At 40.2% G+C, this 18,869-nt stretch overlaps 2 protein-coding genes across 3 annotated transcripts in view; both read right to left on the bottom strand.

The window, feature by feature from the left end:
- The window catches only part of rims3 (regulating synaptic membrane exocytosis 3), a 46,608-nt gene extending 37,786 nt beyond the window's left edge, over positions 1-8,822 (bottom strand). Inside the window, exon 1 of one of the 2 annotated variants that reach the window (XM_026157466.1) lies at positions 8,576-8,822. The gene's annotated coding sequence lies outside the window, so the exon portion shown is untranslated. Of the gene's footprint in view, positions 1-8,568 lie in introns of both variants that reach the window. The other variant, XM_026157465.1, reaches the window with a different exon arrangement.
- A 3,832-nt stretch (positions 8,823-12,654) lies between these two features.
- On the bottom strand, positions 12,655-17,592 carry nup42 (nucleoporin 42). Its single transcript, XM_026157065.1, has 7 exons — positions 17,312-17,592; positions 16,204-16,498; positions 16,003-16,091; positions 15,840-15,916; positions 15,077-15,163; positions 14,623-14,725; positions 12,655-14,392 (listed from the first exon to the last, which is right to left on the bottom strand). Exons 1-7 carry the CDS (start codon positions 17,484-17,486, stop codon positions 13,881-13,883), a joined length of 1,338 nt encoding a protein of 445 aa, XP_026012850.1. The 5' UTR covers positions 17,487-17,592; the 3' UTR covers positions 12,655-13,880.
- Positions 17,593-18,869: the final 1,277 nt, after the last annotated feature.

Raw genomic sequence — 18,869 nt, 5'->3', positions numbered from 1 at the left:
TCACACACTCAGATCCGATTTCTTCAGTCTCACTTCGACTTGAAAAAGTACAAAGTATCAGAAGGCATGCTGGCCGAATAAGTGAGAGCACCACTCAATATTCACAAATTTCCATTTCACACTTTGCAGAGCTATATTATGCCTGATGCACACAGACACAAATCTGAATCAAATGCTAACAGCCATGAACTGAACAGAAAAGAGAAAGCTTTTCGCTTTCCCTCTCCCGTTGGCCCAATCAAATTTTTATCCAATAAAATCTTTAATGAGGTGAGTCACCAAGTCACTCCCTCTACATCACCTTGTGACAGCAGACATAAATTCGATTCGTCACACCACGTTTTCGCACAAACTGCTGAAATCATGTTGAATCGGCTGCGGCAGGGAAGCAAAGCTTTGAATTTTCCCCAATCACTGCTACAATTACAGCTCAAATTAGCCTGTCGGAGGTTGTTAACAATGAAATGTGGCATTAAAAAGTGCACATCTGTAAGCAAACAGATGGATGACACTGTGTCTTACTACCATCAGGCAAATGTCAGCCAATGACCAACATCTCTTTAAAGTTTGTTTTTAATTGCAAAAAGAAATATTTGTGATTAAAAACAAATTGATGATAATACAGAAAAAGCACAAAAAAAGCTAATGTTAGGTATTAAACAAAATGGAAATTTAGCTTTTTCTCTACCTCAAATAAACAAATTGCTTAATATAGATGGCCAATCTATATACAATGGCCAGCAGGGGGCGACTCCACTGGTTAACAAGAGAGGTTCAATTGCATGGAAGGTTGTGAGAAAATTATGCTACTTTATGAATTCAGGACTTCAGCAAACATTTTCCTGATGAGCTCTTAGATTAAAATCTTCTTTAATAAAGTCTAATGTTTGCTTTGTAGCAAAGTGACCCATTCAGAGCAAAAAACAGACTCTAAATGGTATACGATAAACTTTAAGGTATAGCCCACTTCCAATCGATAAGTTGCGTCCTCGTGGACATCCAGTTCAGCAGTTAGTTTTGCTCGTAGATACGAAGGATGTACGGGCAAAACTAACTACGAAGGACTTGCCAATCAGTTTTTCTGTGAAGCGCATTTTGTTTTTTTGGGGGTTTTTTGGTTTTTTTTTTTGGGGGGGGGGGGGGGGGTTACAGTGCATAATGGATACATCTCACTAATCAAACTAACAAGCAGCAGCTGCAGCTTATCAGCTCTGCCAACCTTCTAAATGTTCAAAATATCAAAAAAAAAACTGCACAGGTTGGTGTTAAAATATATTAAATATTCACTCACTCATCCCCACTTTTCCAAACCTATTTCTCTATCATTGAGCTAGAAACATTAGACTTTCATTGAATTAAACACCTTGTCCTGGATTTGAGCCCACAGCTTTTTGGATGAGGCTCATATCATCATCGCATGCCCCACAGAAGCCTCACTAGCTCACAGGGTTTCTCTCTACGCACCGCCATGGGAAATCTGGTGTGAAAACAAGACACACTTTATCACTGCGCTGTCTTCTTTATCTGCCTGTAGTGACAGAAGCGAAATAAACTTCTTTTAATCATTATGTTTATCGTAAAAGCTGTTTGGTAGAAGACAGTCCATTTCCTCGCCGTTTCCCTTGTTGCACTACAAAGGTTGACCCTAAATCACTTTCCACTTTCATCTCTCACTGTAACCTGCAATCTGTCCAGCACTGGACTATTCTCGTTGCACTCTCTTTCTCTTTTCATCACCATCAAAAGAAGGATGCAGAGTTACTCAGTCAGCAGGGGGATGGAGAGCCAGCAGAAAATAGAAAAATAAAAGTCGGAACGGCTGGGCTGAAAGGAAAGTGGGTTAAGAGGGACGTGATGGATGAGACGGCGAGCTTTCCTGACTCATGGCCTGCTTTTGCTGGTGACTAATGTGGCCAGTGACATCTTTCTCACTATCCCTCAGCCCCCACGCCCCTCTGTCTCATCCCACCTGGGACACTGGTAGTCTGCCTGGGGCGGAGTATCACATAGGATCTCACCCAGCTCAACATGTCAAATCACCAAGTTCCAACTTAGAATGCAAGGGCTTGTGTTGTGAGGTTTTCGAGGGCTGCAGTAGGTCTGTAGAGAGATAGCTAGGTTTAACCAAAGCACAGCTTTCTGTCTTATTTACAGCTAAACATTTTAAAGGGATGTGTGCAATGGAATGCATACAGATCCTCCAGGAAGACAGGATAAGAGTTACATGTTTATCTTATATATATATATATATATAAATATAAATATACAGTGGGGCAAAAAAGTATTTAGTCAGCCACCGATTGTGCAAGTTCCCCCACCTAAAATGATGACAGAGGTTTGCACCAGAGGTACACTTCAACTGTGAGAGACAGAATGTGAAAAAAAAATCCATGAATTCACATGGTAGGATTTGTAAAGAATTTATTCGTAAATCAGGGTGGAAAATAAGTATTTGGTCACCTCAAACAAGGAAAATCTCTGGCTCTCACAGACCTGTAACGTCTTCTGTAAGAAGCTTTTCTGTCCCCCACTCGTTACCTGTATGAATGGCACCTGTTTGAACTCATCATCTGTATAAAAGACACCTGTCCACAGCCTCAAACAGTCAGACTCCAAACTCCGCCATGGCCAAGACCAAAGAGCTTCCTTTAATTTTTTTTTATTATTTTGTTGTTTTAGCAACATTAAATTTAAAAACTGTACTTTTGAGTTAAAATATATATTTATAATTTTAATAGATGACAAATTAAAAAGGCATGAACATTTTTTTGTAATGAAAAAATATCAAACCGTGACACCAAAGTATCGAACCGAACCGTGAATTTTGTGTATCGTTGCACCCCTTCTTTTTTTTTTTAAGCTAGACCTAAATGTTATTCTTGTTTTGCTGATATAAATGATTTCTTAATAATAATAATAATGACTATTATTATATTTCAGGGATTTATTTTTATCTGCAGCTGAATCCATACTGTGTTTTTACAACATAACATGCAATCAATTATTATGTTTTATTATTATAAAATGACAATCCTAGGTTTCTTCTAAGGTTTATCACAGTTCGGGTTCCTCTTCTTTTTCTTCTAAATGTGTGTCAAGCAGCAGTGCTGAAACTAGCTCGTGACACAGAACATCACCACTTTGGTGGGGAAAGAACCTGAGTCAGTGTGAGGTTGAGAGATACTGGCTGGATACAGTCAAGCTCACCTCAATTCATGGCTTGGGCTCTGGAGCTAGCGTCCTGAAGAGAGGCCGAACTCTAATAAGAAGACCTTCAGTTCCCACATTCAGCTTTGACAGCATTCCGAGGGAGGCTGGGGACACTGAATCTGAATGGACCACGTTCAATGGCTCAGGAAGCTACACAGAGCTGGCCATCAGAGGTGATGAGAGCCATTAAACGGAATAAAGGGTCCTATCAAGGTTGGTTACCCTACAGGACTCCAAAGACAGCTGCCAGATACCAGCAGGCCAATCAAAGTGCAGCTCTGGTAGTAGCTAAAGCAAAAAGTCAGGTATGGGAGAAGTTTGGCCATAGAGCCAGACTGTCAGTTGGCCTTGAAGCGATTCTGTCAAATCATCACACAACTCGGGAGGCGGAAGCAATGCTCTGCCCACACAGTGTTAATAGTGCAAGTGGGATATTGCTGCTCACAGTAGAGCCAATTCTTCTACACACTGAAAGAAGCTAGTTGAGGTGGTTTGGGCACCCGACTAGGATGCTCCTAAGCACTTCTAGAGTGCGGTGTTTTAAGTATATACCACCAAAAGAAGGCCCTGGGTTAGACTCAGGAGATTATGTGGAGAGATTGCTGGAGAGATTATACTGTATCTCTCAACTGGCCTAGGAATACTCCATTGGCTAACCTGAAGGAGTGTGGCTGAGGAGACAGAGATCTGGGCTGCAGCTGCACAACCCAGTGCTTGATAAATAGCAGATAGCAGGTAGCTGGATGGATGGATAATTGGGCCAAAAAATGAATACACAGACACTAATGGATAGTAAAAGTTAGTGTTGGATTAAATACTCATTTGCAACAGTACTGTTACCGACACTGCCATCTTCGCTCCTCTAACTGACACACAACTGCCCATAACATCACTGCACACAGGCCAGAACACTGGTCTTTCAACCTTGACAATTCCCTCACTGTGTCATGAAAAATGTAAACTTCAAAAATATAGGTCAAAAACCCCCATCACATCCATATGGGCTGACCTCTTCTGGGCAAGGTTCAGTCCAAGTATGCAAAATAATCTTATATAACACCTTAGTGTCTCAGTGGTAAGTCCAGTTTGGAGTGGGAGGTGAGGCGCGAGTCAAGCCAAACAATAATCGTCAGCCAATCACAACCACCGCCATTGATGACACATACCAGTTGGCTAGTGAATTGTGCCCCACAGATGGCTGTCCACGAGTGCACGCAGCGACATACGGTGCAACAATAACACACATATAAATAAGCACCCAGACACGCACACCGGAGCCTGTTCATTGCTATGATAAGTGTCTAGCTCTGCCTCTTGGTTGTTTTCATTTGATTTTCATTTCAAAGAGCACCAGAACCAGCAGCGGGCAGCTACAGATCTGAAGTGTGATCAGATGTGTCAGTGCATTTATGAGTGTGTGTGTGTTGCACTGCACTTTGCCTTTGCCCTTTCCAGCTATTGGTTTTTAGTATTGTGTGTGTGTGTGTGTGTGTGTGTGTGTGTGTGTGTGTGTGTGTGTGTGTGTGTGTGTGTGTGTGTGTGTGTGTGTGTGTGTGTGTGTGTGAGCTGAGGCTCTTTGATGGAAGATGATATAGTGCACAAAAGTCAGGCTGGCCTTTGGAGCAGCTCATCTGATTATATGTGATGCTACTCTCCCCACCACTAAGACTCAAGACTATGCACAATCATACAATTGTGTTCACAACTTTACATAATATGATGGTAATTTGAGACTTTTATTCATTTCTTTCAACTTTTCTTTGTCCACAGTGAAATTATTGTACAGCAGACATGTTTACTGACTTAGTGGCTTATTTTGGATTTTCTCAAATCCATACAGTATACAAACGGACGTATTCAAACAGAAGTTTGCATACAGGCTCAAACATATACATAAACTTACTCAAAATCTTTCATTAAATTGTGCTGGATGTTCTACAAGAACTAGTCCAAGGTCATCAGTTTGAATAATGGTGTGTCAAAGTTATTCGGACGCGTCTCCACTTTGCCCAGGTCTGGCAAAAGACTCAAACTGTCACCCTCAGATGAGAGGAAATTTGTTGGGATGTTAAGGAACAACCCAGAAACCACCAAGACTAGAGCCTGCCATGAACCGAAAACTGTTGGAACGCCAGCATCACTGTCCACAGCGAAGCAAGGTTAACAACGCTGACTGAGAGGGTACTCATCATTTTATGGTCAGAAAAGAGAAAGATTGATGTTTCTGGCCACAATGACAAGAGATATGTTAGGAGGAATAAAGATGAGGCTGTACTAACTGTCAAGCATGGTAGCGGTAGCATCATGCTCTGGGGCTGTTTTGTTGATATTCATACACTGCACAAAGTGGATGGAATAATGAATAGTAATCAACGACTAGACGAAACTTGGAAAAAACTATGCGTTCCAGCAGGACAATGAACCGAAACACACATCAAAACTGGTTTGTGACTGGATTAAACTTCTGGAATGGTCTTCCTAAAGTCTTAACCTCAATCCTACAGACTATGCTTGAAATCCAGGTCCATGTCACGGTTCTGGGTCGGTTCGACCCAGCATTTTGAGTTTATTATGTTTTGATTTATTTTTGAATGATCGTTTTGTTACTCTTGTGCTTTGTTGATCATTATTATTATTATTATTATTGGAATTCTATGTGTCTGTTTATTCATGTTTTAGGAATTGTCCTTCGGTTGTGTCTGTATAGTATAGTTCAAGTTCCATGTGTCATTTTCTGTCTATCTCTCAGTGTCGTGTCTGCGTCCTTGTGTAGTGTTTTCTTGTTTCCTGTTTTATTGTGAAGGTCGGCGTCTCATGTGAGTGTGTTCAGGTTTGTCTCGTCTCGTTAATTACTCCCAGCTGTGTCCACCACCTGTGTGTAATCTCCCTGTGTTTCTCTGTGAGTATTTAAGTCGCGTCTCCTGTCATTGTAGTTGCTGGTCTGTCTGTGTATCCACCATGTCTCACTCGTGTGTTTTCCCTGCTGTCCGTCGTCATTCTCCGCTGCTCATCCTCCGCTGCTCATCCTCCTTCATGTTCATGTCCTGGTTTGTGTTCACTAGTTTAGTTGTTCTCAGTTTAGATAGCCTTCTGTTCCTTTTGCCGTTTGCCCATTTTTATTTTGTGTTTAATAAACCACCCTCACACCTTTACAACTGCCTGCGTTTGGATCCTCCTTTATTTGCGAGTGAGATGAGTTCATGGAAATCACTGTATGTAAACTTCTGAGCACAGCTATATATTTCATCCAAGTAAATATTTTACAATAAGAGGCTTTTGTTCCATCCCAGACTTGCAGCTCAAAAGCTGCTTGGAAAGCCACACCCAACCAAATCTGGAGTAAAACTGTGACACGAGCACATGAATACTTCATAAGCAGACATGTGAGCTAAATGGCAGCTTTTGAGGATATAAAATGGGATGAGTGATCCTTGGTCTCTCTTAAATCGGTACAGAATAGCAAATTTATGAAAACTGGCTTCTGTGAATGTGTGAGTTCAAATTAAATGGAAGTACAGGGCCACAGCTTTCCACAGCACAAGTTTCAGTCTTTTTAAGATTTTATTTACTCAGTTGCGTTTCATTGGATTATTCAAAGGATCGAGTCTGAGTCACGGTAGCATTTTAAGAGTTAAGCATGAGGATAATTATTCTCTTTCTCCTTGAAACAGGCCGAGAAGATACAGTCCTTTAGTGCCAGTTAATGCACTTACTCGCTCTCGCTTACTCATGCTTAATACTAACAATTACAAGTGTCACAAATATCAAACTGCCTTCATACTATTCCCTTCACACGATTGAGAGAAAGTCAAAGTACAGCTACTTTGAAACCAAAGACTCTTTATTTTAAAAGGCCTTAAAAGTGTCAGACAGAAAACCTTTTTCCTTCCATCACTGTCTCATACTTCAGAAATATAATATCTACAGTTTTAAAAATGTTTAAATATTTACTTTTGCTTGTTCTTTTTATAAGATCCTACATGGACTTGCTCCACCCTCACTGAGTGAGTTCATCATGTTTAAATGTTTAAAGGGATTGTACAGTACCTTTGGTATCTCACTACCTCTGGCAAAGATACTGAGATGTGGAATGGTATTCCAGCTGTATTAAGAGAATGGACTTCCTTCAACACATTTAAAACTAATCTCAAACGATGGCTAAACAGGAATCAGATTTGCAATCACTAGTTTTATATTAATATGTGTTATTTTTAATGTTACATATTTTGGGTTTCATTGTAATATAACATTTTGTGCTGTAATTTCATGTATTTGTTGTCTGGACTAGATTGTTGTACACTGTCTGAGGGTTTGCTAAATTCCGTATTTATTGTTTTTGTCTGACCTGCCAGGTGCTACAGATGTAAATTTAGCCTGTTGGCTAACTCTGGCATACTTACATTGGTATATGTTCACTAATATGCGCTGTCTCTTTTTATTCAAAAGAAGATCCTGAGTCACATGTTTCAGTTTCCTTCCACAGGTGGGGAGCACAGTCTGCGCTTCCATTCTGGTGTTTGCATCTCCCTTCATTTGTGTGCATACACGTTCATGCAGCCATCTGATACAACCTCACACCTCAGCGTGCACTTGGCACAGGCAAGGGGCAGGCATCTTAAAATATGCTCAGTTTCACTCACACTCCCTCCTTCCTCTCCATTCACTGTCACGTGCAGCATAAACAAACACCATAAGAAAGGGGCAGCAGTGCATAAACTGAATTATAGCGAGGCACCTTTATGCCTTTGACCTCATGCAGCCATCCACAGATCACCAGAAGGGCACAGCTGACCTATGACATGCCTGAACTTTCTCCCTACATGTCTAAATCAGCAGAGACAACTGGTTCCACATCTCTTAAGCAAACATCAGTGTAGACTAAGAATCATCAGAATCAGAATACTTTATTAGTAAAAGTGAAAGCAAGAAAATTGTGTCTATGAGTATTTAGGCCACAATGCTATATCCACCACAGCATCACTGTGCATCATATATACTGTCTCTTATGACCGTATTAATCTCTTTAAACACTTAACGAGATTAAAGTAAGAAAAGACATGAACCTGTAAGCTGTATCGTGGCAATTGCTTACTAACAAAGATGAGAGCATAACAGAGGAAACCAAGTATTTCCAGCTGATGTGCTGCAAATAATCTAATCCAGTCCACTACCTCCAAAATGCCTATAGCCTGTACACTGCAAGATTAAACACAGTTTAAGATATCTGCGCCATGCTCCTCTCATCTGCTCAGATATCAGTTGTATTATTCCGATCATCAGTCCATTGGTGCGATCATTGTCCTGCACGGACACTGAGCACCGCGAGCCGCGCAATTAAGAAGGAATCAGTGCACTTACCACTTACAGCAAGGAGCGGCGAAGGCAAGGTGCGGGGAGTCGGAAGTTGTCAAATTAATGTTTGCTTCTGTCGTTTTTGTAAGTATGTCATCGTTTGGGTTTTATTTTCGCTGTGCTGGTGTGAGGACGGCGGTTCGCAGGACGGCTTGTCGGCTCTGTGATGCTGGTCACACGGCATGCAAGGCGCGGCGAGAAACGCGCTGCTGTGGCGAAAGGGATAGGAGGGTGGGAAGGAGGGAGAGGAGAGATGGATTACAAGCAGGCCCAGCCGCTTGGAGAAGACAGGCAAACAGCGACTACGCGTGGACATGTGTGGAGAAAGCGTGGAGGGAACTGTAAATGTTTACCTGTGCAAAAGCGTCCACCTGTCCTCACATTTATCATTGTGATTCACCTTTGCCATTCTTCGTTTCGGCCTCAGGAGGAAACTGTTTTCAGGCTGGAGAAAGTTACATTTTACGTTTTATTAACTGCTTTGCACCAGCTTTTAGCCCAGTGGTTTTCAAAAAAACTATTTCTGGCATGACCCAGTTGTGAAATAAATTTTACAAAATTATAATTTTAGTTAAATAAAAAAGTAAACACAGCAACCTTTTATTAAATAATAATGCTAATGATAATAATGTAGCTGCATTTAAAAAATATGTTACAGGAACTGCCTTTTTAAAAACCACTATAGGCACTATAAACAGCTAGCAGTAGTTGATATGCAGTTAGCATATAAACTAGCTTACCAAGCTAGATAGCAAAGAAAACAGGAAGAATAGAAGAATTGAATAGCCAATTTATAACGTTAATCACATAAAGTAACAGCTGTATGTGTAAATAAGCAAACAGGGTTTTGGGGGGGGGGGGGGGTTTAGCTAAAAAGGTTATGTTGATGTTCTTGTCATAGTACTTTTTTTATTCCCCCAAAGTGAAATATTAATCATAGCTGGTGTGTTAAATCCATAAATTTAGGGTTTTCATGTAGCAAATTCACAATGGGGATGAGACTCACTCCAACAAGTCACAGTCCATGGCTGTGAAATAGTTAACACACATTATAATGTGTTAATTGGCGATTTTTAGATGTGTTGTCATTTTTGCAGAGAGCGGCAATAACTTTGCCACTCTTGCTGTTTTGTTAAGCTAATGGTCTCCTGGCTGCACAAATCAAATCAAATCAAATCACTTTTATTGTCACATCACATGTGCAGGCACACTGGCACAGCACATGCGAGTGAAATTCTTGTGTGTGAGCCCCACAAGCAACAGAGATGTGCAAACACAACAACACAAACGAGCAAAATACAAGAATGGCCAACCTGAAACTAATAAATATATGTACAATATATAATAGTATATGCATTTCTGGATGTGTATACTAAATATTTTCCTACGTGTGTGTGTGTGTGTGTGTGTGTGTGTGTGTGTGTGTGTATACACATTTTTACAAATTAAATAGTGAAAAAAAAAAAAAATAATAATAATAATAAAATATATAAAATATACAGAGTTGAATATGTGCAAAACAAGTGGCATTTATATACAGTGTGGAGTGCATAATGTTGAAGTTCCAGTAGTGAAGCTGAGGTGTCTATGACGTGTTCAGCAGTCTGATGGCCTGGTGGAAGAAGCTGTCTCTCAGTCTGCTGGTACGGGACCGGATGCTGCAGAACCTCCTTCCTGATGGAAGCAGTCTGAACAGTTTATGGCTGGGGTGACTGGAGTCCTTGATGATCCTCCCCGCTTTCCTCAGGCAGCGCTTCCTGTAGATGTCTTGGAGGGAGGGAAGCTCACCTCCAATTATCCGTTCAGAGCACCGCACTACTCGCTGGAGAGCTTTGCAGTTGTAGGCGGTGCTGTTGCCATACCAGGTGGTGATGCATCCAGTGAGGATGCTCTCAATGGCACAGTGATAGAAGGTCCTGAGGATGCGGGGGCTCATGCCGAATCTTTTCAGTCTCCTGAGAAAGAAGAGGCGCTGCTGGGCCTTCTTCACTGTTTTGTTTGTGTGTACTGACCACGTAAGATCCTCAGCCAGATGTACACCAAGGAACCTGAAGCTGTTCACTCTCTCCACAGCAGCGCCGTTGATGGTGATGGGGGTGTGTACTTCTCTGCACCTCCGGAAGTCCACTATCAACTCCTTTGTCTTTGCGACGTTGAGGGTGAGATGGTTGTCTTGACACCAGTGGGTCAGGGCGCTGACCTCCTCCCTGTAAGCCGTCTCATACTTAATGGACAAAAAAGAGAGTAAAAGAAATCTTCTAATGTTAATTTCAGCAAAACAACTAAAGGGTGTATGTGGCAAAATGTCAAACTCGTTTACTCTAAAGCGTTGTAATGAGTTATATATATTTACATGTGTCCTAGCTCCTAAAGTTATTTAATCCAACAAGTGTGAAGAAAACAGTTACTTTTCTTTTGCAGCCACTCATGGTGAACTTCAAGAATTGTTGAACTCTTTGGCGGTCGCTGCCTTTTGCAAGACTGAAATTATTCTCTGATCTAACTCAAACAGCTGCAAGCAATCGCAGGCTGGAGTACGTACAGTAGGCCTATGCAAGTTGAGACTCTTGGCTTGGACACAGCATTTAAATTTTTCCATTTCTGTAATGTATAAAACTCAACAAGTATACTGGATGTTTGCTAGAGATGACTCATAACACATCACATTGTTACTGTCTGAGTTACCCAGTCTGTACAGCACCAGTACACTAGATTAATGTGAAATGAAATTTCAAAAAAAAAAAAAAAGCAGACATGATCTTTACTGGAAAGTATTTTGAATTTATATGAGATCTAATGAAATTGAAATGGCTATGCTTCCGTTTCCACTTAGTGAGTATGCAGCAGTGTCTGCACAGTTAAGATTGATGCTTTGAATTTATTTTCTATCCAGCCTTTTTGGATCTCCAGTTCAATATTTAAAACAAGACCAGCCTTAAATGCAGCATGTGCAGTATATTCTCTAAGCCAACGTTTCTTACTCTCAGTGTGTTAAGCGGAAGACACTAATCCTACTATGAAACCATAAACATCCTCAGCATGGAAACACAAGGCCAGACATGGACCTATAAAAATATATTTGCAGGTGAAATATGTGCCACCAAGGCCTCTTGCAAAAGGCCAGTCAGATAGGCATAAATCAGAGGCCTTGGATCAATGCCCTGTTTCCCATAGGCAAACTGCTGTGGCACAACACAATCAATTCTACCTCTGGATTCATAGCTCCAATTACTAAGCCTTGTTCTCTGCTACAACTATAAAAGGGGTGGTGTGTGTGTGTGTGTTGGAGGGGTCACCTGGAATCATACCCTATTTATAGTAGTTTTGGATTCAACTCAGTTCCTCTGAAATGTGCAGAGGGGCAACCGAAGCGTTTCTTTCTTTCCAGTGCTGACATCAGCTAATGCAGACACCACAGTGGCAATGGAAACAGCGTGCATTTAGTCACCCTATAATAAAGACAAAAATTGCTGATCTGGAAAAGTTAGCAGCAGGCAGAAGTCATAATTCAAAGGGCTGCTACACAGCCGGGGCATGCAGTCTAAAGGAGGGCATCAACCAGACAGACAGCTCCTGTTTTCCCTCTTATCGATAGGTGTGTTAAATATATTAAAGCACCATATACTGTGTACATCTGGTTCGTGTTGCTGAAGTCAGGGCACAGTCAATTGGATTACAGTGCACGCTGTGTTGTTTAAGCAGTGATTTCACAGGAGGGTTGGGAAGGGAGGACTGAAGGAGCATATGGACTCAAGTCTTGACGCTGTATTTCCATCATTTTAAATGTAGGGTCCCTCTTGGGGAATATTTAATGATCCATGGGAGGAAAGGAGGGTACGCATGTGTGTTAAGATTACGCACAACTGGTCAGACGAGCAATCCCACATCATCACTGAGGTGATGTATCTGAGAGTGAGTAAATGATACCAATGAAACCCCGTGCGTTTCTGTGTGTGTATTCAGGTATCCACAGACTCATCCCCTCACTCATGCATACCCTACGTAAACACAAGCAATGCTATCGATTTGATGCCGTAGCAAACCTGCTTATTTGGTGTGGGGTGGGGTAACAAACACTCACAAGCGCCCTTATTTATCAGTTAGATTGCTTTAAAAGTCACAGGACAGCAATACAAACACATTTCAGCGGCACGAGGGAGCAAGTGCCTTTTCATGAGAGCGTGTCTTTTTCAGTCGTTCATTAATCAGCTGAATTATTTATCAACTTCTAGCAGGGGGTGGGTGGGAGTTTACTGCTGAGGGACAGAGGAGCAGGAGAGAAAATGACTGTGTTGCACACTGTTGCTCACAGTTAATGTTCAGTATTTATAAGAACACAAAATTTGTATTAATTATATCTACAAGGCCTTTTTGACCTGGCTGTAAAACACAGACACACAAACGCAGGCAAACAGGAAACCCAGCTTCACCTCCGACTGAAGCTACGCACTCCCCGTCAGCTGAAAATATGCTCGAGTCAGCAGAGGTAGAGCCCCCTCAGCAGAATGGTTTATTGCTGTCACATGGATCACTCTTGCTGTCCCACCATTTGCTCAGCACCTAATAAATACATTCTGAACAGCTTATTTATTCTCTGTCATTTGGAAGCTGCCTCACTTTGCTCTCTGTTAGCAGAAATCTGGTGTGAATAAATGTTTGTGTTTGGTTTCCAGGCCTTGATTTTGTTGTTTTATCACATTACATTGCAAGGGAAAAGTAGCCTGAAGTTAAAAAGTACTTCTAGGTTAAAACACAAGTACACTTAAATGCAGAAAAAAATAACAATAATAATAAAGAAAAAAAAACCCTCATGGACAGCTTGTATTGTGACACCACCTTCTGACTGACACATGTAATTACAGCAAGAATTCCTATCCCATGAAACCTTAAATGAAATACATTTATTTACCTTTAGCCCAACACACAGATAATCTCAAATTTACTCCACATAAAGTTCAAGAAGCTGATTTGCTGAATTTTGCATGTTTGATCATTAAAAATTAAAATAAACCTTTAAAAGATTTTTTCCCCATCAACTTTTCTTGCTGTACCCTTAGGTACTTAAAAGGGAAAAAAAAAATCAACAAATTAAAACCCATGCAACCTAAAATCGTTCAAAAATAGAACTTTTTATGACAAAAGATAGCTCGAAAGTACACAGCACACTTCCAAACTGAGTTTTCTCCACCTACACCGAGGAGAAGTGTGTGGATGTCAGCCACATCTTCAAAATTACTTGCACGGAAAAGGTTTAAAGCTTAAAGTTTACACAAAATTATAGTTTTTAGTTTAATAATCTACCCATATTCTCCACAGTATCACACCACTAGCAGGTTAGAAGGGGGGGGCTTCAGTGGAATCTGTCCCAGAGTGAATTTCTTAGCCTTGAACTGACTCAGTTCCTCTTCGGTCAGTTTACTCTCAGGGGAAAACAGACTATCTGACGCCCCTTCGGCAGACCCAGTTCCTGAAGTGGGCTGAGTGGCTGCTGCCCCAAATCCTCCACTTGTCTGCCCAAAAAGACTGCTGCTTCCTGTTGTCGCAGGGGCTCCAACCCCGAAACTGCTGCTTGCTCCAGTGGGGAAACTAAATCCAGAGGCAGATCCAAATCCTGACGCAGGTGCTGGTTTGTCCGTGGTGGTAGAGGCGAAGGAGAAACTTGAAGCTGAAGGTGTAGAGGAGGACGCAGTGCCGAACCCAGAGGGAGGCTGTGTGGGAGCTGCTAAGATGTCACCAAAACCTGTTGAAGATGACTGTGTGGCTGCAGAGCCAAATCCACTATTTGAAGCAGAAAAGCTGAAACCGCTGGCCTGGGCTGGTGCACCAAAATCTGCAGGAACAGAAGGACTTAGAGTTATCATGGAGTGATGGATAATTTTATAAAATACCTTTTATTATGAAATTCTGAAAACCTATACTTTGATTAATTTAGTGCTAAAATACTAAACTACATGCAGTCTCTGTAAAATCTGCTCAAGCATCATAACTCATTAGAAATGGGAAGTACCTTCAAAAAAGAAAGACAGTTTATGATTCAATGAAGAAATCGTTAATCTTTACCTTTGCTTCCAAAGCTGGAGATTGAGGATCCAAATCCAGTTGCTGTTGTCGAACCAAACCCACCTGAAGATCCCTGAGGTGCGGCACCATTTAATTCTGCAAGCTGCAATGAAAACAAATAAAGTAAAAAAAGAAAGAAAAAAAAAACCACTGAATTAAAAGCCCCAAAACAGACAGGAGCAATGCTAGTGTCAAATCAGAACGTCAGCATTAAATCTAAACCAGGTGTTCGATACGTTCAAAGAGTAGAAGGAAACTTTATTAAACGAAAATGTATTCTGACATTTCCATTGCTGCACACTGCTGACATGCACACCTAATGGCAAAAATCTAAACACATCTTCTCAGTGCTGTTTGGTTTTCACGTCTCATTAGGGACCAGTTATGGACTCTGGAATTGTAACAAATGATCTAAAGTTGGGAAGCGATGTTTGTGAGGATCTGTGTGTCTTACCAGTGCCGCACGAGTGGCTGGATTCATAATCTTCAATTCCTGGACTCTGTTTTTCCACTGACTGAGCAGCTGATTGATGCCATTCATCTAAGCACAGACAAGAGGAATTTCTTATACTCTTAGAAATACTTAAACACATTTAACCTTTTGCCTTCCGATATTAAATTAGAGCTTGATTATAATAATCAAGCCCATGTAACAAAAAGACTTGGGGCCATGCTTCTATCCACGACGAAGATGTGATACCGCGGAAGCACTAGCTGGTAGTCGGGCCGTACGCGTGTCTTTGTGGATTATGTTCAACTGCACTAAGTCCGCTTGTAGTCGAAAAACAAACAGGCAAACATTTATTTCCACAGTTTTGAAATACAGTGATCCGTTTGAATGTTCCTGTACACTGCAAACACAGTAAGAAACTGTTTTTCTCCACAGCTAGTTAAAGCCCCCGTAGCTCCACACTGCCCGTCGCGAACGTTCCCCCCATGCACAGTTACCGTGTGTTAAAGGAACAGTACGTAAAAATTAAATAAGGCAAGAAAATACAATTTAACTGTAAATCTTACGCTAAAGAAATTATAAAGTAAAAACTGAAATTCCCCATTATCTTACACTTATCCTTATCCAAAATGATTCAAATTATTAACAAATATACACTCTGTGCAATCTGAGTAAACTAAGAGATGATTAGACCTTTATCCTATACAAGATGAATACTGACCCAAAGCCAAACAGACATGACATTACTAAGGAACACTACACTTACGTAGCCCTGCAGATCTCCTGAAGGTCTTGTGGAGTAGTATTCCAGCCGGAGCTCTTCAGGGGAGAGGTCAGTGAAACCTGTAGTCAAAACATAGGAAACATGTTCAGGTCCAGTGTTTCAGTTTTTAAAAATATACATTTAAAATGAAAAATCTCATACACACCAGATACAAGTGTCTTGAAGCTATAATAACACGAGAATCCCCACTGGCCAGACTTCTCCCAAACATCCATGTCCATCTGAATAACTTCCCTGGATAACAAATATGACAATGATTTCCTTACGACTGATAAAAAAAATTTGTTTAAAAAAAAAAAAAAAAAAAAAAAAAAAAAGAACATTATATTTTCTCATAAAGACTCACAGTTTTTTGTCGTCGTCTTCATCACCAACTGTTCCTCCCGCTGGCCTTCCTCCCCCCCTGCTTCCCCTGTCAAAGGTGCTGGGAGTATTAAGAGCTGAAAATCTGTTTTGACTTGAGAAACTAAAGTCGGAGCTCTTCACATTTTCTCTTCGCCCTCCACCACCACCACCTCCTCCTCCCCCTCCCCCACCTCCTCCATGACCCCAGTCGTCACTTCCGTGAGAAGAGAAGGATGAAGGCTGGATGTAGTTTCCTTTTTGCTGGGAAGGATTCACCCAGACTCTGTTTCCAAACCCTGGAATCAAAATACAAACCAGTGTCACAAAGCATTACAAAATTGTGTAAAATACACTCCATAGTGCATCATCATTATTAACCAATTTTAATCCTTGTTTAAATCACTTTATTAGCTCTCTGGATAGCTTTATCCTCAACTTTCTGCTTTACTGAAAGCTGGTTGTCTGCTTTACATTCATTTATTTGATAACCACCATGAGGTCTCATGAAGTGGTAACATGAAATTAAATTGCTGTTGTTTAGCACACACCTGACCTTTGTAAAATATGTATTTGTTTCTAGTATAACTGCATTGGAAAAGAAACTACGACACAGTAACATTACCCATCCCTCCTATACTAAATGTGCATTCATGTGGCTTCAGAATAACAGGAAAACCTCTTCTGTGATGCCCATTCAAGTTTGGGAAAAATAAAAAAAATTAAAAACCCATATGCCAAGTTGTTGACATACTTAAAACTTAACAGAGTTGATATTTTTGACTGGGCCCCGTGCTATGAAGTGAATTCAACATACTCAGGCTACCCTTCCATTTCTAAATAAGCTAGCATGACGGGGACACACCCCAGTAAGAAGTGAACCACAGTTGAAAATCCAGGGTTAACTCCATGGTTAAGTTACCTAGATAAGCACAATCTCAGCCCACTGTTCAAATACCCTACCCACGAAGCAAACTTAATTTGCCTACAATTCAGTGGAACAGTAAATGAAGGCTAACAAAAGCTAGCTAAGAGAGCGAAAACATCACACGAAGAATGCTAAAGAAACTGAAAGTACGTTTAGATGAATGTTAACTTATCAAAGACGTTACCTCCACCTCCACTTCTGGGCTGTTGCTGACCAGAGGAGCGGTTGCTGTAGTTGTTGTTATATCCTCCACCACCTCCTCCTCCTCCTCCTCCTCTGCTTCCTCCTCTTGGGTGCTCATTCCAACATTTTTCGCCGTAACGACAGCGGCCCTGAAGAAAGAAGTTGCACACAGGCATTTCCAAAAGGTGCTAAAGGCGTCTTTTAGAGCGCAAAAACACCACTTCCACTCGGCAATATTTTCTGGCCGTGTCTGAACTGCGGTCGCACGAGATTTACGTCACCACTCGTCCCACGTGGTCTTTTTTTTCGGGTGGGATTCTTTTTTTTTTTAAATTTCTTTACCAGATAATTTCTCTATCAGATATTTTTTAATTTTAACAAAAGTTATATAATAATATAAAATAATAATATTAATAACAAGAAATTAAATAATCATATTAAATTAAAAACACATTTTATTTCATTTTTTGTAATTTAACCTTTACCAAAGGAAAAACAAATCTGTATTTTTATTTTATTTTATTTGACCAAAATGTAAGGAGAAGAAACTACAGATACCTGAAAATTGTAGTAGTATTAGTATTTGTACTTGGTAAAGTATGGTAAAGTCCTTGGTAAATGTTGTTAAATAATGTCACAACTACTAATAACTCACTCAGCTACTAACTTATAAGATCTTATTAAACATGACTCAGCTAAAATAATCACTTCTAAAATGTAAATTACAGCTACAGCATGATGTGTAATAATGTTAAAGTTAAAAGTGATTTAATGTTTGTAAGACCTTAGAATATTTAATCATTATTAAATATTTGCACAAACTCTGACTAAAATCCAAGATACACCTTTCATCACGCCTTTGTGGTTTGGAATCTCAGAGTTGGAGAAACTTTTTGAACCTATGAAAAAAAGCACACTGAAGATGTCAAACACTTTCTTACCTACAGTTTGTAGCTGTCAGTAAATAGTAACCTTAAAAGCTATGGTGGAACTATAAGAAAGTTACGGTGCTTACTGTAATGTAAAAAAAATAAGTAAACACTAATTTAAGATAATTAGAAATGGTGTAAATAATCTGTATCGATACCTCACTGATACACAGCGACTACACCACACTCGTTCTTAATTTCCAAAAATGTAAATGTAAAAGATGATCATTTATAGTTTTCAATACAGAAATCCCCCAATGCACTACTTTCTCTAAACGTGTACAATAAAATGTAGCTTGCATCACATTTATTTTTCTATGGAGGACACAATTCACAGAAAATATAAAAGTTTTATTTTTGCTTTCCGTGTTATCAAAATGATATACTTTGATACAGACAACTACATGCAAAACACTTTCTTTGAAAGCCCAGTAATATAGTCTTTCTTAACAATAAATTAGAAAGTAAGTACCAGTAAGGTCATGAGAAAAGGAATGTCATAAAAACATATAGTTCATATATGAAAACACACGATCTTCTTAATAAAAGCTCTACTTTTTAAAAATGTCAATACTGTATTTTATAGTGTAGCTTGTTTTAACAAAGTCTGGTCTTCAAGAGAATATTAAA

The sequence above is a fragment of the Astatotilapia calliptera genome, chromosome 22 (assembly GCF_900246225.1).
Source record: "Astatotilapia calliptera chromosome 22, fAstCal1.2, whole genome shotgun sequence".
NCBI classification, from domain to species: Eukaryota; Metazoa; Chordata; class Actinopteri; order Cichliformes; family Cichlidae; genus Astatotilapia; species Astatotilapia calliptera.
This window is presented reverse-complemented; position numbering and strand designations above follow the sequence as displayed.

Excerpts from the sequence above, each read along its gene's own strand:
- nup42 (XM_026157065.1), bottom strand. The coding sequence starts at position 17,486 with ATGCCTGTGTGCAACTTCTTTCTTCAGGGCCGCTGTCGTTACGGCGAA. Across the intron at positions 16,092-16,203 it reads GAAGACGACGACAAAAAACT|GGAAGTTATTCAGATGGACA; the intron begins GTGAGTCTTTAT and ends TTTGTTATCCAG. Across the intron at positions 15,164-15,839 it reads CAGGAGATCTGCAGGGCTAC|ATGAATGGCATCAATCAGCT; the intron begins GTAAGTGTAGTG and ends GTCTGTGCTTAG.